This window comes from Python bivittatus, unplaced genomic scaffold, assembly GCF_059951505.1.
Source record: "Python bivittatus isolate LINGU-HERP-01145 unplaced genomic scaffold, Pbiv_v1 ctg000330_np1212, whole genome shotgun sequence".
Taxonomy (NCBI): Eukaryota; Metazoa; Chordata; class Lepidosauria; order Squamata; family Pythonidae; genus Python; species Python bivittatus.
Genome location: NW_028277058.1, coordinates 14627676 through 14650878, shown reverse-complemented (window position 1 = coordinate 14650878; position 23203 = coordinate 14627676). Strand labels below are relative to the sequence as shown.

The 23203-nt window shown below is 35.8% G+C and overlaps 1 protein-coding gene across 2 annotated transcripts in view; it reads right to left on the bottom strand.

The window, feature by feature from the left end:
* Positions 1-23203, bottom strand: part of CNTN1 (contactin 1) — a 159939-nt gene that overhangs the window by 12493 nt on the left and 124243 nt on the right. For both annotated transcript variants that reach the window (XM_007426003.4, XM_088141735.1), the window contains exons 18-21: positions 22683-22832; positions 8685-8755; positions 4836-5070; positions 1648-1751 (exon numbers count right to left, since the gene is read on the bottom strand). In XM_007426003.4, coding sequence (XP_007426065.1) covers positions 1648-1751; positions 4836-5070; positions 8685-8755; positions 22683-22832 — 560 coding nt within the window. The remainder of the gene's footprint in view (positions 1-1647; positions 1752-4835; positions 5071-8684; positions 8756-22682; positions 22833-23203) is intronic.

Genomic DNA, 23203 nt, shown 5'->3' with positions numbered 1-23203 from the left:
TACCTCAAACGGGCTAACTTATAGAATGCATCCAAAATCCAAAACCCATTATTTCAGTGGGATTGAAATTTGTGGCTGCCTTAGCACTGATCCACCGCTGCAGTCAGCTCAGGTCACATGATCATCATGAGCGTATCTCTGGCCTCTTTCCCTCCTCCCTTTGTCCCCTGCACCCAATCAGCTGGCAGCAAGGCCCAACAGGCAAGTGGCGATTGCTGCTTTGGAAACAAGGGAGAAATTTGAAATCTTTTAATGGCTATGGCCATTGGGGGAAGGATGAGCGAGCAACTTGGATGCCTGCTGGTGAGGTAGGGTTGACTGGGAGGCACCAGTGGTTGATGGGTGATCCCTTTTCCTCTCTCGAGGGAGGGGGCCCTTGGGAACATGCTGGAATGGGGAGCAGGAGTTCAGTTTTCCTTACAGTCTGTGGCTCCCTTTGTACCATCTCTCCCCAGCAAAGTGCCAGGCAGTTCTGTGGGTCCGCTGAGGAGGAGGAAGAGACTTCACCAGGGCTCTTCTCCTGAAGGTCATGAGGGGAGGGCAAGTGGTGCAAGCCTATATTATATGTGGAAATGAAAGGGAGGGAGGGAGGAGGGAGATTTCTGATGCTCCCTGCCAGCTTCCCACAAGCAAAGTCAATGGGGAAGGCAGCAGCAAGTCACAAGTTGCTCCCACTCCTACTGCTTTTTTACCCTTGGTCATTCTGTTTCTCTGTTTAGGTAAGGAAATACCTCTGAAATGATGACCCAACAGGTCATGGGTTGTCTAGTTCCAAATAACAATCAGTGTTCTGTTACCCAGGCACTCACCATAGTGATCATGGTTCATGTGTTCCAATTAATTTACTGTCCCTCTTACTGGAGAGAGTCATACAATAATTCTAATTATTCCTAGTGTTTGTTAAGATATTAAGAAGCTGTTTTCTTCATTCATTACAAATCTATGGTCTAGAGACAGTTCAGTATGGTTCACATGCCCTGTGAGCCTCATTTTATCTGGCTTAAGTAAAGGAGTGTCTCTACTGCTATGGCCAATGTTATAGAGTTCTTCCCTTGGTCACTTTGACTTCAAGGTCCATTATCTTTGACTTTCCCATTCTCATTACATGCATGTGATCTTGGTTTAGATGTGTTTAGTGTATACTAAAGCATGTGGAAGTTTGAAAGGAAAAGCAAAGCAAAAGACGTTCTAGCAAATGGAATACTAAACATGAGGTTTATCCTTATCATGAAATGGGACTGTTCCAAATCACTTTCATAGAAGAGAAGGCAGTCCTGGTGCTGCTTTCTTCTAAATCTGAAGATGTACTCCCTTCTGCCTTCTGAAGGATTGAATTTTACCTTGACAGAATCAGATCCTTATGTACTAGTACTTACTATTATTGCATTCTCAGGGAATTGTTTGTTTGCTAATTTATGAACCAGTACACTATTTTTATATAGACAGAAACTTCAGGAATGGTAAAGGGAAAAAGTCCACAATTCTCCAAAGCTATTCTGCTATTTGTAATCCATTTCAAACTCAGATATATGCTTGACTATAAAAATAAATATGAGTACAACATCGTGTTCAGTCATTTTGTATCTTGTGCTTATTGTATAGGTGGCATTATTCATTAATAAAAGAGAATGCATTTTTTAAGCTCACCTCATACCCAGTAACAGCTGGAGTGAAAATATGTTCCCAGGAAACAGATGCTTCCGTGGATGACAGAACTTTAATTTTCACATTTCTAGGTATTTCAGTAGGAGCTGGAAAATTGAACACAATATTAATATTATGAATCTAATATTCTAAATAAAGTTCACTAAAATAATTGTGGATTTACAATTATTTAATTTGGTGCTTTCTTTGGCAGCATGGTCAATATTTCTTCCAGTTTCTGGCCTGGTGCCCTTAGCCACTACACCAAATGAAGCCAGCTAGGTGACCTTGGGCCAGTCACTCTCTCTCAGCCCTAGGAAGAAGCAATGGCAAACCACATCCAAAAATCTTGCCAAGAAAACTTCAGGAGCTAGTCCAGGCAGTTGCCAGGAGTCAACACTGTCTCAAAGGTTAAAAAAAAAAAGTATTAAATCTAAAATAATGTTAAAACATATGCCTTTACTATAATAAAAATGTTAATTCAAATGGAATAATTTACACAGTGGTGTTTTCCTGGTGTAATCTACTCTTTGCAATACAAATTATGTTCTTAAATGATTGTTGTATTTAATCTTTTTAGCTATAGCAATATTTTCAATTTTATCTTTCACCTGTTTTTACTCAAGCAAGTTGCCTTGAACTTTGGAAAAGAGATGAATGAACCATTTAAAATCATCAGATCACCAAACCTACATAATTTTTTTTTAAAAATGTGTGAATATGTACCGTAAATTCACAAAGGATCCTGATTTACATATTTTCTCATTAACACCATAAAGCAGGGGTCCCCAACCCCTGGGCCACAGACTGGTACTGGTCCGTGGCCTGTTAGGAACCAGACCACACAGCAGAAGATGAGCGGCGGGCAAGTGAGAGAAGCTTCATCTATATTTACAGCCGCTCCCCATCACTCGCAATACCACCTGAGCTCTGCCTCCTGTCAGATCAGCGGCGGCATTAGATTCTCATAGGAGTGCGAACCCTACTGTGAACTGCGCATTTGAGGGATCTAGGTTGCATGCTCCTTATGAGAATCTAATGCCTGATGAGCTGAGGTGGAGCTGAGGCGGTGATGCTAGCGCTGGGGAGCGGCTGCAAATACAGATTATCATTAGCAGAGAGGTTTGACTGCTGTGATGGAATGACAACTGCACAGAGACCATAATAAATTAATTGCTTGCAGATTCATATTAAAACGCTATCATGTAATGCACTTGAATCATCCCGAAACCATCCCCCCCACCAGACCGTGGGAAAATTGTCTTCCATGAAACTGGTCCCTGGTGCCAAAAAGGTTGGGGACCGCTGCCATAAAGAATCTAAGTACTAGTATACTGTATACATTACAGTACATGCTTTTATGAAATAATCATTGATTAGGCATTAGTTTAATAATTGTCTTCCTCCTTAGTATCCAAATTATGTATCTGAATATGCAGTCTTGTGGCTGTTTCTTACAGTAGGTGCGTACTCCCACATGCTTAAAATGTTTACTTTCTTTTTTTGTTATGGACAGAATAGGTGCCAACAAACATTTCCCATGGTTTTGAAAGCATGGCTTTAGTAGGTCAGGGTCACCCCATACATACATGCATGCATACTAGTTTTTGAATTGCTTGTTATCACATTGTGATTAATTCAAGATTAGCTGGAGAGATACTGCTGCTCTGTTTAACTAAATAGGCTTGTGAATACAATTCACTTAAGGCAATCCAGTGTCTACAAACATTCAATTGTGAAGCAAAGATCAATGCTCTTTTGAAGATCTTTTTTAGCAAATTGCAAAATAAAAGCTCAAAAAACCTTTCATATATTTAAGCTTGTAACTGGGTACTTAGTCAAATATGTATCAAATAGTCACTATCAGAGGAAACAGTTACATATTGGATGAAAAATTTCAAATAAAACTGAATAATCTTGTATGGAAAAGTATTCTTTAAATTAATTTTTCATCCTAGTGATTTCATTAAATTTAGAATGTTATTATATTATCACAGATGCTGAAGCCTGGCCTACTTTACTAAATGCTTAGCAAAATAACAAAAATGGATTTTTTTTTTTACTTAGAAATGTTAATTAACCTGTGATGGCCTAATAATCTGAAGCTTTGCTTTGTTTGGTATATACTGAATATTTGGATTATCATGACGTGCACTTTCCTGAATGCAATACTCCTTCAGCAAGAGAAAGTATGAATGTTCTAATTTTTATGTACATTTGCAGGATACCTGAAAGAGAACAATTAAGTGGTATGCTAAAAACTATAGCTAACTATATATCCTGACTGTATGAATAGATAATAGATAATGTATTTCAGCAATTGGTTGCTTAATGCCTATAGAATGCCGCAGTGTCCATAACATCTTTAGATAACATCAACGGACTCTACATTTTTAAATTAAAATGTTTAGTGTTTATTTTAAAAAAAAAAAATTAAAAATACTTAAAATCTTGCAAGATCACCAAATCTTAAAAGATCTCCCTATTATAGCATGAGGTTGCAAAGTTTCAAGTGAGATGCAGAACTGATGAGATTTTAATAAAAATAATAATAATTTGATTATTAATTAATTTAATAACAAAAACAATATTCATTTTTAGTTTTCAAATAAAAGTAAAAATAAAAATAAAATGTTTTGGAGCCCATGGTTTATGCAAGTTCATGCATAACTCAGAGTAATCAGAGGTTGAGTTTGGTCAGCCAAAGACAGATTAAGGAATCACTAGCTGTCATTATGGAAGAAAAGGTAGGATATAAATCTAACAAATAAATAATACATTTTTTAGCTTCAGTTCTTTACAATACATGCAAAAGCACTACTTTCTGAGCAATTGTAAAACATCAGCCACCTTCTTCCCCTTTCTATTGAAAATGAAATCTGGGAATCTGTGAACTACAGCTCTTTCCATGTTTGCAGCTTTGCTTCTTTCCTTCTCATTGCAGACAGCCATGGGTTGAGTTCTACTTTCAATTCATCAACAAAAAATGGATTATTCTGATGTCTTTCTCTGAAGTGACTTAGATGGTATGTAGGCAGCCAATAAGCTATACAGACTGGCTGGGTCAACTTACAATTGTTCTTGGAAATAGATCTTAGGAATTAGACTGCTTATATGAAAATTCTTTTTGGTACATTGTAGCAAGCATATCAAAACCTACTCTTAATTTTTATCACACAATTTTTACTCACCATCTTCTGCTGAGTGGATAATAGCAATAAGACTATAAGGTCCTTCCCCTTTGTTATTAAATGCTTTCACCTTTACTTGATATTTTGATGAAGGAAGCATTGATTCATCTTTATGGACGTACCGACCAATATCAGGTTGAGGAACCGTAACACTTTTCCAGTCTTCTTGATCAAAGGACTTGAAAGCGACTACATATCCAAAATTATTACCAAAGTGATACTCTTTTGGCAAAGGCTATAAGACAAGATATGAGAATTATGCTTTCTCTTTATTTTTGTTCTTTGTTTGAATGAGTACAAATAAAATTTAAAGCAGTATTATTGGCTCCTAGCAGAAGTGTTCTTATAAAATAAGCCAAGCACAAGTTTTTTTTTTCACTCAAGGCTCTTCAGGATGGGCAGTTTCTAGGTCACCTTCTTCTTTCTCACAGGCATTAGTCTGAAAATAGGTTAATATCACAGATTAAATAGTTTTCTAAATATAACATAACTTTTATAGAGGGCTTTCTGCAATATCAGCCCACTTAGCTACCCCTTCTCATTTTTTTTCTCCCTTGCTTCACTGTTACCCATTATCTCATAATATATAGATTTTGAACCAACATAGATTTAAATGTCACTGTATAACAAGCAGTGTTTGTGGTTTGTGCAATTAGAACCTGAAGGCTACGGAGTCCAGCACATATTCCATAGAGTCTTATTCTAAATTATTAAGGCTGAATTATTAAGGAATGCTCTGATTAGCCCAAATTTAATCTAAAATAAAGTGTGGTACTAAGTGATTTTGTATGACCCAAAATATGACAGTTCTTTTTTTTAAAATTCTAATCCAAAAGCAAGACATATTTCTGTTTATTTTTTCTGAAATAGTTTCATTTAAGACAGACACATACATGAAATTTTGGCCACATAAAAGTTGTAGAGAAAAGGAAAACTATGATGAAATAGAAGCTATAGAGAAGAAAATAATGTTATTTTAAATCCTACTGTCAATATAGTATTTAAAAGGAAACATAACATACTGTTTTTAATTTGAACTAAGGAAGTATATTAGTGTAGCAGTATAGTGGAAAGAACTTTATACCCATTAATTTTATTTCCAAAACAAGGTTGCCAGTCTGCCTTATATAAAACAGCTTTCATCAGATCTCAGAGAATTCAAATAACTATTTTTATAGAAACATTTCCAAAGTTTCCTTAAAAATATATTTCAACAGGAAAATAACTTGTACATGTTTATTTCTGATATAATTTTAATATTTTAACTATAATGTGTTATTTTAATTCTACATTTTTGTACTGAAATGTATGCTTTCTTTAAAATACCAATCGTTCTAATTCTATAGTCAACAACACCCAGCAAATAGAAATATGAACACTAGTAGTAACTATTTATTGACGTTAATTCTTACTCATTCTTTATTAAAAACATTCTGAGGCAGCATACGTAAATATCAATAGAATTAATATTGACCTCTGATCTCCTAGGATTTCATATTGTACTAGTTTGTACAATGTGAAGTCCTAGGGCCTACAACTAAAATGAAGACTACTTCAAAGCATTTCAAAAATATTCATCAAAATCAAACACAATTTCTCAAACCAAGTTTTAAGATTATAGGAAAAAGGACACATCTTTGGAGTTGGGTGGCACCAAATAAAAACAAACAAACAAACAAACATCTCCCGCATTAGTAAATATGGGCTCTTGGTCTGTTAGGTAGCAAGAATGGTCTGGCCTTGAACAATGTTCAATGGTTCTGTGTTATTGTTCACAATAACTTAAAATATAACTGAATAATAACCCTTAAAAAGAATAGTAAAACAAAACATAATGAAGAGAATCATCCTTTTATGTAAATATATCATTTCTACTGTAAAATGTAGCTTTCAGATATTGAATAATTTGAAGGCTGAAGGGTATTCAAGGTCAGTATGGGATAAATAATAATTTACTAACTGCTAGTACGACACTTGTGTTTGGAAGTTGTATGTAGCTTTTATGTATGAGTGATAGCATAGAAATAATATATGCAGTGCATCTAATAGCTGGATTCTGAAATCTTGTGTCTCAAGCTGTAAGATCACGTATAAAAAGAGTGAAACATAAAACACATTGTGTCAAGTCACATTTAGCTCCACTGTACAGACATTTTCAGAAATTATAGTAAGTAAACTCTAACCTGCAAGACATTTATGATTTTTTTTCCCCACCTGCCAGGTATTTTTGATTCTGGCAAAAGATAAGAGTCCAACCAAAGGATAAAAAAGAAGGGGCCTCTTTGAATAATGGTAATGGAAGTATGAACACGGACATTTTATGCTATGTTTCAAACACTGCTACTCAGCGTGAGGTTTGAGATCTGAAAAAGTTGCAACATAAATCATGCCACAGCTTTTAAACATGAAGTGATTGCTAGAACCTAGCATATGCTTAGAATAAGCTTGCTTTCATAACATGTTGATTCCACGTGACTAAAAAGGTTAAAAATCTAAACAAATGTGAAGTAGTAAGAGCATCAGAGAAATGTCTATCTGGTACGTACGTGCATCTTCTCTGAGCTAGTATTTTGTTTCCCCTCACTTTAAATTGCCTAGAGGTTTACACCCTGTAACAGCAGAGAGTAGTTTCCCCAGGTCTCTAGACTCCCAAAATTCCCACCAACCAGAATCAACACATATGTCATTGTGCTAACACATCTAGTGGGCAGCAGCTAGAGAATACAGGCTGTTGACATATTGAATTGCTGAGTTTAAGATCAGTAAAACGTATTTTCTGCCCACATGCCTAAAGATGGCTTGATTAAATATCAAATACTCTGCTAGATATATGCTACATAAGTTTGGGCTTTTGCTACGTTTTGATGGTCAAGGACTTCAGAGTTGTACAGACATTTATGTAGCAGAGTTTGACTAAATAATCTTTTAACACTTTATTATGTATTATAATAAATGAATCCACTTTCTAATTTAAAAATGATGATTTTTAAGGATAATTGTAAATCATGAATGTTGAAGGCCTATGAAAGACTTAATTGCAAGCTTCTCCCATGATTGGTTTAGAATCAACATGATTTTTATCAGCTTTATCAGCAAGAAGAAGAAAAAACTTGCCTGATTGCATGAGGTTTCCCACGGCTCACAATATCAGTGTGCAAGTAATAAGTGTGTATTATGAACATGAATAGTTACATAGCTTTTTGGTAGAATGAAAGCAAGGCCCACCCCACCAAAACTCCTCTAGGTTCATGAACCTTGTAGAGATCCAACATCATTAGCATGAAGAAATTCTGCTTAGAAAGTACAGTCTGTCTTTCCCAAGCAGTATCTGCAAGAAACATTCAGAATAACTGACCCAAATAGAGAGGATATTCATCAAGACAAATATTCTGATTCTAATGTGACTGTAGTTTTTAGCAATCAACATTGTAGCTGGTGTGCATTATTTTGTGTGCACGCATCTACCAAGCACGCATCTACCAAGTCTGCTAAGAGTTATACGTATAATTTAATGACCTAGGAAAGAAATGTCCAGTATTTATTCAATATAGAATTTCACCACCATTGTTAATTTTAATCCAGTCTATTAGTTTTAGCCTTTAAGACCATTTTGAAAAAGTCATCAAATGAATTTTGATCTTAAAAAAATACAAATATAAGTATGGAAATGAAAACTCAATAATTTGTATCATATATGTATACAAATTATTTAATAATATTTATAGTAACCCACATTCTACAGTGACCTATTTTGATAATAATTTGTATGCACAAAACCAACTTACTTCAGTAAAGGAGTGTCACTTCCTCTACAATAGAATATATAGATAAATAGAGTAGATGACCTACCACCCATGTTATTGTCAGTTCTCTATTGCTTCCACCTCCTCCTCCAACTTCTGAAGGGGCCACATTTGGAGCTGAATAATAGAAAACAACAATAATAAAGATCAGTGTTTTCTCTACTTTCATGAAATAAAGAAGCCATTATTTAATTTCCCCTTTTATTAATTATGTGCACTTGAGATGATAAGGGCCACACAATTACAGTAATAATAGCCTGTAACAGTCAGCCAGATGTGAAATGTAGACTGCTCCCAGCAGAAGCCTGCCGATTTTCTTCAGCTACTGAATCTATACTTTTTCACAGTGAACAGTTTCTCTCGCTTATATTGAACACTCTTCGGGGAACACAGGCAAGCAATATACCTAGAAGGGTATATTGTTCTTAGCTCAAGAAGTTATACTTAAGAGATAATACTTTTGGGTCAGATCTGTGCATGCTTATATCTTGTAGATTGCTTACAGTAGCCACCCCTCAAAGCGACGTCTTCCTGAAGGGACACAGTAGAACTGACATCATCTCCAATCAGGAAGAACATTGGATGTGCCTAATGAGAAATTTAGTCTGACCCATCTGGGAGTACTGAGTTGAGGAAATTTGACCTGCAAGATACTATGTGCTATATTTTCCACTTGGTGATCAAAATTTATTTATTTAAAATATATATTTATTTATTTAGTGTATAGCTGCCCATCTTAACACCAACTCTGGACAGATTAAAGTCAATAAAACAATAAACACAATCATAAAACAAACAATAAAGCTAAAAAAGAGATGAATTAGAAAATTCATAAAATACATTATTTAGAAAGTCTCAAAATGTTTTAAATTAATACAGAAAGTTGGAATTGTTCAAAGTAACATAAGATATACATTGCTAACAAAACCTATTTATGATGATTGCAATATACATTAGAAGGAATTAAAACTGAACTGGCTGTATCTATTTGCCTCTGCTGCCCCTGTCTTCCATTCATGAAGACTCTGTAATTCAACACATCTGGATAGCAGCAGGATAGGAAATACTACATTTAAGCACTAGATTCTATATATCCTTTGACCTATCCTGCAAGTAAAAAAGTCATCAGAGAGTCTGCAGGCAACAGCCAGGGTATGGTCTAGAAAAAAGTATAAGAACAAGAGACCAACACAGAGAAATTGTGTATCGTTTTAACAGGTTAAGAACTTGGCTAAAGAAGAATACTGAAAAGCAGGTCAGTCCCGGGCATAACAATTTATTCAGACCAGAACTGAGTGCAACTGGAAAAAGCAAGATACAGCCTGAAATGTCATGTTCTAGCCAGGCATGTCATCATCCTTAGAAGAAAATTCAGCTGAGGAATTGGATATTTCAAATGATACAGCCAAGCCCCAGTATTACCTTTGGAAGGCATATGCAAGTCCCACTATTTGTGACTACAGCTGAAGTCACAGATCTTAGATCTGGAACTAGATGGAAAACCTGCCAGCCCCTGAGAATGCTGGAAACAATAGAAAGAGATAGTAGCTTGGCAAAAGAGGAGCTACCTATCAAAAAAGGATGATGTAGGAAGCTGAAACTTTACCGGATTATATCCTGACCAAATCAAGGTTGCACAGCTTTAGCTGCACCTGGATATAGAATACAGAGGACTGTGTTAAGGCTGCTCAGATGGTTCATGTTGTGTTAGAAGAAACTTTATCTGTGATGCTGAAAGTCTCTTCAGCATTGCTGACTCTTGAGCTGACTTAAATTATTGCATACATGTCACCCCTTGAAACTCTGTTTGCTGGAATTATGCTATTTTTGGCTAAAATAGCATCCTTGCAACAGTAATGAACAACTCTAGATTAATATATGGTTTTACAACCTGGCTTGATAATGACTTAATGAATAGCTACTCCATTTAACTCTGTCCGAGTCTGCTAGGCTATAACTTCTCTAGCCAGAACAAAAGTTAGGATGTAGGGCTAGAACAAGAAAACCAAATTCTTTGGGATACCAGCAGTTGTCAATACAATGCAGCATCAGTTGAGTCAGCTTAATGCTCAAACTCCTCCTGCTTCATTCTCTGTCTTGCCTGAAATGCCAAGTTTTTCACATGAAAAAAATGGGATGGGAATCCAGAGATATTTACTGCATTTCTGTCTACAGATATGAAGTGATCTGTTCCCAGATAAGTGCTCCTGGGTAGGTTGGTAATTTATTGACCAATCTGGGAACTAAATAAGCCTTTCCTTATGCCTTGAAGCAGAACTCTTTCCTTAACAAATTTCACTGGCTTTGTGCGAATGTTTGCAAACTCTTTCTCGAAGGCTTAAATGTTTACCACAGGGGCGCAGGTCTGTGTCCAAGTACTGTATACCAGTGTCTTTAGATTGATTGTTCAAGATCTGAGGCTGAATGAGCCAGCATTAGTGGACCAATTTAAGGACAGCCTAACTGATGAAGTGTATTAGCTAGAAGTGAGAAGACACCCACATTTTAACACTCATGTAGCTCTGTTTGCATAAAGGAGATCATCTGGAAGGTTGGAATGTCCAGCAACAAAATTTCTCCACATATTTTTGTAAAAAAAAACTCCTGCATCTGAGTCTACAGTAGCAGAGCCCATGAAGCTGGGTGGAGCACACCTATGATTTTCCAAAAAAGAAAAGATGTGGCACTGAAAAGGAAGCATGTGTCTTTACTGTGGGCTGCCAGAACAAACTGTACTTGTTTCTCAGAAAGATATTAATCTTTTATTTTAGCTCAGCTAAGTCAGGAAACAGAGGAGCCAGGTTGCAGGGAAGCAGAAAGTCTAACAACATCAACAACTGAAGCCCTATTCCCTGCTAGTATTTGCACACTTGCAGTTTTTCTATTCTGTAATACTACAGAGAGATGAACAGCCTTCAGTTATTGCTTAGCCTTCATAGTTTCAGGGGCCTCTAACAATTTCATGCACCTGGAACTCAATTTCTAATCACAAACTGGGCCAAAGGCTAATGTGGATACCAATTGTGGTGGACATCATTGACAGCTGCCTATAGGTTTTGGGTCCTATAAGTCATAATCCTGACCTCTTGTAATTAGGATTCAGGTCCATACAGAGTAGTTACAATTTTATCTAACCAAAGTTCATCCTTTCCAAATGTCCTCAGATTAGTGTGTTTCATCACCCACAATATTGAGTGGGCTGAGAAAAAGGTGGATTTCATTTCTTCAGAATACCAAGTTTACTATGTAAAGCTTCAGACACTAGTAGTTAGTCCACAGAGAAAGATATCAGACCAGTCTATCCACCAAATATTTTGAGTTTCAAAATGTTGTTGAAAAAAAAAGAAGATCAGTTACACCTTTCCCTCCAGCTTTATCACTGTGCCATAAAGCTGATCCTAGGTCCAATATACCAGCAGGTCAGTTATATTCTCTCCCAGAACCAGAGCCGTAGGCCCCACAGCTGTAGGAGAAGGAGTTCATTATGTCCATTACTTTTGCAGCAGCAGCCCTAGTTTTGTTTGTCAAAAAGCAATCTGGATAAATGCATTGATGTAACAATTATCTGGTATCAAATTACAATGCCAAATAAGTATCTCTAGCCATTCATTTTGGATCTACTAACTTCATTAAGTTAGATTGACAGGATATGTACAACATTATTTTTATAAAAGGAGACAAATGGAAAACCACGTTCCAGGTCAGATATACTTTCTCTGAATATATCATGACGACTTTGAATTATGTGATGCCTCTGTCATCTTCCAACACTTCATAAAGAACATGTTGTGAGATGTGCTAGATCAGTTCCTGATTGTATATCATAGTGAATCTTCTAATATACTTCAGAAACATTCAAGAACACCAGGTCAAAATAGTTCTGCAATGGCTAAATCATCATCTTTAATGGATGCATAACAATATTTTTTTTTTACCTGTCTGAGTTTGACTTCTGTGGTTTTATATTTTAGGATTAGAAATGAACCCAGATAAGGAATAAGATATATAATGTGAAAGAGCTTTAAAAGTTCTTGAGATCTGCAAAGTACTATCAGAAGTTCATTCCCAGTTTTGTTCAATTAGCTGTATCCCTTACAGACTTGATCCATGCTAATAATCCTTTAATTGGTGTGAGATAGCATAAAAAGCTTTCCAGCAGCCTAAGAGTCTATCACATCAAATCCCATCCCAAAACACCCATATCCCAGTACTCCACTTCTGGTAGAAACTAACACATGTGGAGCAATGCTGCTGCACATGTACTATTTATGAAAACTTAGTCTAGCTGAAGTGAAATGGAGTCAGGAATTTGTAAATGCTTTTGAAAGTGAGCCCAGAACCCAGTGCAGACCCATCCAGCACATCAACCTTGTAATACTTCCAGATTGTAGGGAAACTCAGTCAAGACAGATTTGTTGGACTAAGTTCCATTCTTCGATTGGAAGAACTGAAAGGAATATGCTTATCACACAAATCAGAGGTTAGGGAGGAATTGGAGGATGAAAAGTGACCATGATTTTATGGGTGGAAAATTTTACAGTCTTGCAAACTTGGACGATCATCACTTCTAGCCTAGGAAATTAAAAATAACCAACATATGTATCACACCGAATAAAGTAAAACAATAGAAGAATGCTTTAGCCCAGCCAACTATTTTCAGTTCAACAAAATGTGCTGCTTTAATGAGGCTGAATCTATTTGCTATCTGATGAATTTAGAGGGTATGTCCTGCAGTTGTGCCATGACAATCCAGGAGCAGGACATTTTCATTAATTCAAGACTTAGCATTTGTTTTATGAGTTTTCTGGGGTGCTCGTGTAAAGGCAGAAATGTAGCATTACATGGAAATATACCTTATGTACAAGAGATCCAAGAAACCACCATGTAAGTCTACAAATTTATTAATGCTCCTGTCAACCCTTTTAGAACCCTGGGAGGTGATTTTTTTGGACTTCATCTCAGACCTCCCAATGTCCCAATGAAGGTTTATAGCATCATACTAGTTATGGTAGACCTATTCTCAAAAATGAGTCATTTTCTTTCTTCTCTGATCATCTGTCATCTCAGGAGCTAGCTTAATTGTTACTTCACAATGTTTGTAGGCTACTTGCCATACAAGATCTCATAATTTTGGGTAGGGACACACAGTTCTGGGAAAACTCCTGTAGGTAGAGTTGCTCTTTTACTATTTTCCTGAGTCAATTGCACAAACTGACCAGATCAAAGCCACCTAAGATGCTATGTCTGTTACCAACAACACTGTTGTTCTTGGCAGAATATAAGTAAAACAATTCTCATTATTTGTTCACTCAACAGACACCTTCCATTTCAGTTATGGATATCATAATCAGTTGTTTTTCAATCCCAGTATCATCTCCTCTATATATACGTGGACAAATTAGTCCAGGAATTCCAGGCTGTTCACACTGAAGAACCAATTGGAGCAGATGACAATTACAAAAGCTTTGCAGATGGCTGATAGCAACTAGAATTATCCATTCAGATGGGCCAGGAAGTGTGGTTGTCCACAAAACTGCTTGTGAAGAGCCAGGCATAGAAACTAGATGAACCTAGATGAAGTCAGGCATAGAACCTAGATACATTATACCATTCTCTATCATTGCCCAAGTTAATCCCATAGTATTCAAGCTCTTGCTTTACATTATTCATATTCTACTATTCCCTTCTAATCCCAGATTGTCTGGCTCATCCAACAAACTCCACCTTGCCATGACCACCACCATTGCTATTACAGGTCAACTGACAAGAGGAATATGACGTGAAGCAGATTTTGTATTTCTGTCTCTGTAGGGGGAGGAGGTTACAATACTGGAAATGGTATTGGCCAGAAGAGAAAACCTGGAAAAAAGTTAAGAATGTCCAAGCCCCATCAGTGCTACTCCGAGAAACCAGGCCATATTCAAAAGCAGAGGAAGTGCTCCATGCCAGAAAAGTCATCATCCTCAGAAGAGGTCCCACCATTCATGACACTAAAGCTGAGGTTTTGAATCTGGAACTAGAAGTAAGGTTTCCTCACCCTTAAGAACATAGGAGACAACAGAGGAGATACTAAGTGGAAAGGAGCTACCTATCACATTTAATTTGGAAAACTGAAGCTTTAGAGGATCAGTTCCTGACCAAGTCAAGTTTTCAGAGTTTCAGCAGCATTTGTGTATGAAATACAGAGGACTGTGTTATTTAAGGCTTCTCAGAAGGCTCATAATTTGCCAAAATAACAGTCTATCCTTGGTGCTGAAAAAGTCCTGGCTGTTTCTGGGACTAGCCCATCCATCACTTTCATCTCACCCTTTGATATTCTGACTTTGGGGTGCTTGCTGGAATTCCAGTTATGGTTTTGCCAATAGTGGTTAAGGACCGTGGACTGATTTTTGGTTTTACAGTGCAGCTTTCTAGTAAAGAGGTCAATATAGGGCTGCTCCTTTTAACTGCCTGCCCCACTAGGCTGTGAAATGAAACTATTTATTTAGTTACAATCATTGCCATTGGTTTTACAACCATTTTCGTTGGTTATGAAAAGCTTCAACAGAAAGTAAGGTCTTTAACTGTGAGAAAGCTAGCTTCTTGGTGAATCTGACGTAGAAACAGCATCATTGGAGGCCTTAGTTGTATATGTGCATTGAGTTTGGAAGGCTCTCAATTGCTGGATTCAGTAGTGTCAAGATCTAGAACAACCATTTCAAGCCATTCTAGTCAGCGTTCAAACCATACTCTAAATATGATGGCATGCATATTGCTAAGCAAAATTTGCAGAGACACAAAGAACATTAGCTATAGGCCAAACATCAGCCATTTACACTATGTGCCTTCATCACTGCAACAGGTAAATGCAGAAACAACAACTGATACGTGTGTGTGTGTGGTTGTAAACCAGGCAGATGAATCTATGCTCAAATCCACATTCATTCGTAACAGTCATACAAAGGTAAATGGATATACAAATTTCTAAAGGCTGAACACAATAGCACAACATTCAATATTTTATTATAAGGTTTGATATTTATGGATGTGATAAAGAAAGGCACTTCATCACTGGTATGAACAGATGTAGCAATACAACACAAATTGTATCTTTATTTCTATATGTAACATATTAAAACTGTAAAATTAAGCCATTACAGAAAATGGTCTTGTTACAATCCGAGTTATTTTTTTTTCAGTTGTTTCTGATATATTAAGACACTCAGAAAGTATTAGGATATCACTGTCCTAAACGTATTGCTTTAAATTTAGGTCATGACCCAGATAATAATGTAGTAGTTTTTCTCCACAGCTGTGCTAGAACTCAGTTTAAGAATCTGTACATTAAACAGTCTTCAATTCACTTAGCAGAACAAAATGTTAAATTATGGAAATGGTGCACTTTGTGGAAATACGATAGGATCTATGATAGAGACACCATAGACATTGTTTCTGTTCTACAATGTTCTCAAAATTTCTCCTCACTGGCTCTCCTGTAGACCTTATCCATCAGACTATATTACAATATAATCAGTAAATCAAGCTTTTGAAATTTTATAATCTTGCAGTTATTCCAGTTATTCTTCAAGTTATGTAGCACAACTGAATCTTTATTATTATTTTTTTTAAAAGCCTTCATGCATCACGGTGCTTTTTTCTATTCATCAAGATATCAAAAGCACTTATTTTGCATGTCAGCACTCTCACAGGTTTGTGTACCCTGTATTTAATACCTAAGCTCTTACATTAAAGTAGAAAAAGGAACTATCAATAACATTAGCTCTGTTTATTGGCTTAAATTGTATTTTACCTGGAATTATACAGATTTTCTGCATTGAATTTTACTTTCCTCTTTTGATTAGCCTGTCTAGCTAAAGCTTCCTTAGTCCTTAAAGCAATGCCAGGTTCAACAGAAGATTGGAGGTTATGGTTTGTTGGTTTGTTGGTTTTTAGCAGTGCCCATTTGTATTTCAGATACGGATTCATTCTCAACAATGGACTAAGAAGCACATACAAAAGAATAATTTAGACTTTGTTGAAGAATGATATTCAGGCTTTTCTAGGCATTTCTACCATGATATATGACTTCCTGGAGAAATGCTGTTATCTCCTTCATACAGTCGAAACAGCATGTATTATCTTGAACAATACGAGCAGTGCTAATTCTTCATGTAGAAAAAGAAATACCTGTTGAAGGCAAAATAATATGCACATTCAACTGTGTGCTAATATCTAAATTAAACAATTAAACAAACCAGGACATGTGTTACAGAGGATAAGATCATGCCTCTGATACTGGACTTTAGAGAATTAGAGATAGAAACTTTCAATCAGGTATAAATTTGCATTATTTAGTCCAATGTTTTGACATATTTTCTTATGGTCATAATGTAGCAATCGCCTATATGTTTCATGTTCTTGCATTGCTAAACTAATATAAAAGCTAAGTGTTTGTGCAATGTATCTTCTTCACTTTAAATAGAGAATAGCTTCTAATCATGTGAAAAACTATTTAGAAATGTGCCAAATGTCTTACAAAGAAAGCATAAATGTTTGATTTTCAGCTATTCTACGTACTATGTCCTAGGGAATGATTCACCTCTGTTTTTGACTGAAGCTTCAAGAAACCATAAAAAATCATTACATTAGAGATTATAGACAGAATTCTTACATTACCTCAGATATAAATTTTTTCAGTGGACTTCCTGTCGGAAGATTTAAAGAGATATTAAATTCAAATGGTGTATGTCAGGATAAATCAAGAAATGATCAGTTTTGTAGTAATGCTAAATAATTTACAGTGATGAAAAGGAACAATTAAGAGGTCAAATTCCATTGAGGCTATGAATCTCTATGTATTTCTAATGTGATTCAATATCAAAGTGTAAATGATGAACATTTATTAAAAATCCTAATTTTACATAGACAGGGGGATGGTTGATAGGTATATAATAATGAAAGGAGACCAGAAAGGGACATTCAGGTGGTGATGGTAGCTTGAGTAATTATAGGTTTAAGGAATAGCTGCTGTACTTTAAAATCAAAATTGATACAGGAAATCATTGAGAAAGGAGGTAAAAGTAAAACTGGCAATGCTGTAATAGTTTTATACATTTCAATGTAAGATTCCTAAAAAAGCTTATCACTTGCCAGCAGACTTCCAGGAGAGGTATGATGAACTGGCACATCTCCAAATGAGCAGATATGATGACTGCAGAAAAGACTGAAGAACTAGTGAGTAGATTGGTTCTATGGAACCTCTCTGGATAAGGGGAGGATGGGAGATTACCCACATGTGCTCCAGATGGCTACTCCACGCAAGGAGATTGCAGGACAGCTGTCTCCCATGGGTTTGTGCACCAGGAGACAGTGGAAAAAGCAATCATGTTCTCAACTGCGGTGGAGCCTTTTAATGGACACTGGGTTCGCTAACCTCACTTTCTAATCACTTTTGGAAATTACCTTTTTAACTATCTTAAAGTTATTAGAGATCTTCAAAACAATGTTTAAAAAGCCACCTGGTGAGTTTACCTTCATTCTTGAATAAAAGAAACATTAACTATAAGCTTAAGAATTTAAAGAATTGGAAATAAATCACAAAAAGCTAAATAAGACTCTGATCCAAGAAAGTTATAAACAAATTAAGGGGCCAGACAAATTGGGAACATTAGGATTTTTACTATAAGATTTTGGAAATAATTATATAAATAAACAGCCCTTTGTAGGAACTAAATTGTTTTGTCTATCCTAAGTCATAACAGACATTCGAGACTTTATAATTTCAGAAATTGGACACTCCCCCGGGAGTGAGACAGGCCCCCTCACTCTAGGCCTTTCGGAGGAATTTGAAGACCTGGCTCTCCCATCTGGCCTGGGTCGGGGAGGGAGGATATCAAAAATGGGGTTGGCTGGCCCCTTAGCAGCCTGGTGTGGCCTCTATCGGCCTCTTGGATTTTTTAGCCTTTTTATCTTTCTCTTTGTAATTTTGGTTTTATAACCTTTTAATTATGTATTGCCGATTTTAGTTTGTTGTAAGCTGCCCAGAGTTCCCCACTGTGGGGAGATGGGTGGGGACAAGTCAAATAATAATAATAATAATAATAATAATAATAATTATTATTATTATTATTATTATTATTATTATTATTATTATTATTATTATTATTCCAGGCAAAAAAGGAAAAGGAAAAAATAGTGAAAACTTGCCCTTTGTTTTTGGTTAATACTGGAATTTATAAAATGACACAAAACATTATGATATCTGAAATACTCGAGAGATTTTTGAAGAATGGGGTCAGAAATTTACCACTACAATATCAGCATTGATGCCTGTGTCTATGGATAGACTATGTCCAAAAGATGTTAATGAAGGAATGACAGATGTGAAAGATAATATTTTGAGAGATTTACAGGATAAAGAGGTGAAACAAATTTTGCCTAATGTAGATATATTAGAACCAAAAATACTGGATAATTTTAAAAGTGTGGATTATAAGGCAAGGAAGACAACTAAAGTGGAAACACAAATGACCAGTCAAGAGAATGAACTTTCTATTAGATATACAAAAGAAGTTGGTTAAAAGCTTGAAAATTAAAGTGGAAATACAAATTATAAACAAAGAGAATGACCTGGATAATGACTTTTTATTGGATTCTCAAAAGAGGTTTGCTAAAGCATCAAAGAAGCCTTTGGGATGGGGAAAAAAAATTAACCTTGGTCAAACAAATCAACTTAATATTTCTTCCTTTTAATTCTAATAATCTTGATCTTTAATTCATTCAAATGTTGTCATAGGATTTGATCTCTCTTCAATTTCTCTCTCTTCTTTATTTTCTTATACCTTCCTGGCACTTTTAATTCTTTCTATCTTTCTTTTTCCTCTCTGAATTTAGTTTGTATTTGCTTTTACTATTATAATTAAAATTTTCAATAAAAATTATTTTAAAAAAAGAAAGCTTATCACTTGCCAGAACAATTATGTATGTATATTCTAGCGCACAGATCTAGTCAACATACCTCAGAGAAGATTGAATTTAAAAGGCCAAGATTCTCATACAGGTAAAAATTATAATACTTGGAACTTTTTAGCTTGGAGAAAAGGACAGTAAGCTGCATAAATTACAGAGTAGAAAAATCCAATGAAGCAGAATTGTGAGAATTCAGAACAGATTTTTTTTTTTTAAAAAAAACCCACTTGAACACATATAATTACACTACTTGCCCCTGGGCTGTGTAAATCATTCAAAAGAAGTGCTTGTGTGTGCACATGCCCTACTGCTATTTGAAGATGCAATGACATCTTGAAAAACTTAGAAAAAACTTAGGAAGAGATTTACATAACTTCATGGAGAAGATTACTATAGATAATAGTTACATACTTTCCAATTCAGAGAAAATATGCCTTTTGACTAACAGTTGCTGTAAAATAGAAATATGAGTGTACTAAAAAAAGGGGTGAAGGTGTATTTTGTTTTCCGTGTCACTTCTATGACAACAGTAGTCCAGAAGCAGAAATACTGTGCTCCACTTGTGGGCTTTTAATAGCCGTCTCATTGGCTTCTGTGTGAGAGAGAATCCCTACTAGATATGCCTATATTCTATTTCAGTATGGCTTTTCAAGCATGCACACACTAGTGCTGATACTATATATTTCCGTTTTTTCTGCCCCCAAATACTATATTTGTCATTACAAGTAATCTGCAGTATTGTGAGGCAGGGGACTATGATATTTATTGTAGTTAAAACCAGAGTGGAAAACCCATGGCCTATAGGCCATATGAGGCCCTCCTAACTTCCCACTTGTGGTCCAAGCTCATGGATCACTGTGGGGGAGATGGGAACTGTTATTTTCGTCATTGCATTTACACGTCTTGGCTTATAAAAGCTGCATAATTAAACTTTGCCTAGGCTAAACTCCCATAGTATTGCTTTAAAATCCTAATCCTTCCAAAACATTGTTTTTCCCCCTAGAGGATTAAGAGGAAAATGTACATTGATTAATTCTCCCCAAAGCCTCAAAATAAAAGAAGTCCAAAATGTTTAGTAGCATTGTGACACCAGGCTATAACCCCAAGTAAGAAAAAAGGAGGCGGCGGCCAACAGGCTGAAAGGGATTGTATGCCAAGGAATTGATTCTGTCTTCCTGGAAATTAATTAATCAATCAATCAATCAATTAATTAATATGTTTATAGCATGTTCGTGATAGGTTACAGTCCAAGGGGGAGAATTGTTATGAATAGGAGCAAACAGTTTACAGCCAGGATTGCTAGTTATCTAGTGCTTTTCCTACAGAAACAGTAATTAAATATAAAGGCATGGGAGTCAGTTTTAAATTTTCTTTTTTGTATGTTCTGGCAAGTACTTACTTTTCCTATCTTTTTATATAATTACCATGGTATGTTATCATATTTTATTATATATGTTATACATTTTATATCTAATGAAGTTTATTGTTTGATAAATAAAATTATCATTGTCATCATCATCTGCTCCTTAGGGCTAGTTCCTTATAACCACAATTTACCCAGTGCTTTGACTGCAGCGGTAAGCCATATATATATATATATATATATATATATATATATATATATATATGTGTGTGTGTGTGTGTGTGTGTGTGTGTGTGTGTGTGTTAGATACAATAAAATTAATCCTGGAGGATGCATTTATTCAATCCAAAAGCCCAGGAGGAACAAAGGGAAGATAAAACCTCAGCAGCAGCAGCAAACCAATCATATGAAAAGTGCTGTACCAGAAATATAATTGTTCCCAGCCAGAGAAAAGAGCTAGTCTTGCTGGGAACCCAAAGGAGTTGATAGGATCAGGACTGCAAGCATGGCAAACTATTCTGTATTCACTACATAAGGATGTTCAAAGTCAGTCAAGCCTATTTTGAGCACATGATGAATTGCTCCACCCCAACAAAACCCCAGAAATGACTGTGGAAAGTAGAATGACTTCAGTACTTTTCATAACAATTTTTAAAATTGGTTGTTGATCAGCTTTTCATTGCATTTATTCCTACCTGCATTATGGGTACTGATTTACATTCCAGGAGAAATGTAACGTTCCCTATCCTATCTAACAAAAGATAAGTAAAAAGCATTGCCTTCCACTGTTTATGATCTTCAGATACAAAGGAATATCTTGGCATGCTTCAGACCATTGGTGTCCTCTCCTAATGATGCCAAAATGACAAAAATACACATTGCCAACATGCCAAGGGCTTAAGGGATGCGGTTTGCATCATGACACACATTTCATCACTTGTTCCACTCTTGCTGATGCCTACACTTCAGAACAAATGCATCTGCCTGCCTGGCTAAAGAAAGAAGTAGGCTTATTGTTTTTCCATGTTTTTCCATCAATGGGGTCTGAAAACTCAGCACCTCAGAACAGAAGTCTTTACTCTCTACTATGATATTTAGTCGGGAGGGACAACATATAAACAGTGTCGATTATAACACCTCATATTATAAAGGTTTTGAAATTGGTAAGGGACAACTGTTTTCTCTGCAATATAAACCTTCCTTTGAAATAGCAATTGTAGAAATCTATAGCTGCCTCGAGTACCATTCATTAGTGGAAAGCTGAGATACATTTGTTTAAAAAAATCTTAAACTGATGCATTCAATTGAGTTCAGTATACCACACTGTCCTAAAGCTCTCATATTTAGTTAAGGGAAGTTAAAAAAAATAAAAACCAATCTTAGTGGATGATTTCTTTGCATATGGCAGAGAGCAGACAGATCTAGTTCTGGGCAATCCCACCCTAGGACGCTTTAGCAGGCCCAAGGTTGCAAAGCAGGATATAACATGCTTTAAGAGAGCTCTCTACATATTGGAAAATAGATCTGTTTTGAAATGTGTGTGGCTTTATATTTTTGACATCTTCCAATAAAGTTACCTAAAGTGATTCCAGTATAGAAAAATTGCAAAAACACAGTTGCTGAATGTTTAGAAAACTTGGTCAACTTTCATAAGTATCAATTCATTGAAGTTATAAAATATTCATTTTGAACCTCAAAACAATAATTAAATCATGCAACATTTTTTGTACGTACGAGATCCTTCTGTTCTAATTTTCTGTGATGGTATACTAGGATCTCCTGTCCCTAAAATATTAGTGGCCATTATACGAAATTCATATTCCATCCATGGGATTAAATCAATAACTTTTGCTGATTCTGCATTTCCATCAACAATGGAAGGATCTAGATATAAGCAGAGACAATAATTAACAACAGCAGCAGCAGCAGCAACAAAAATCATACAATAACATCTAATATTGGCTTGCTCAAATGATTTCAGTTGCTAAAAACTCAAGTTGAATTTCTCTAATGAATCCAGAAATAGGAATGGAACAACCTGCCAAGATGATTTCTCTCTTTTTCTTCCCCCCCCCGCCCCCCACCATTTTGAATGATCTTTGTTCCATTTTTTCAGCAGGTTGTAATTTTTTAAAACAAAAATGTATGTATGAAAATTCATATTAAATTTATTTGAAAAGAAGTTTCCATTTTGTCATTAACCCACACTGTTTACAAGCTACTTTCCATATAGGTGTTTATACATTTTTCACAAA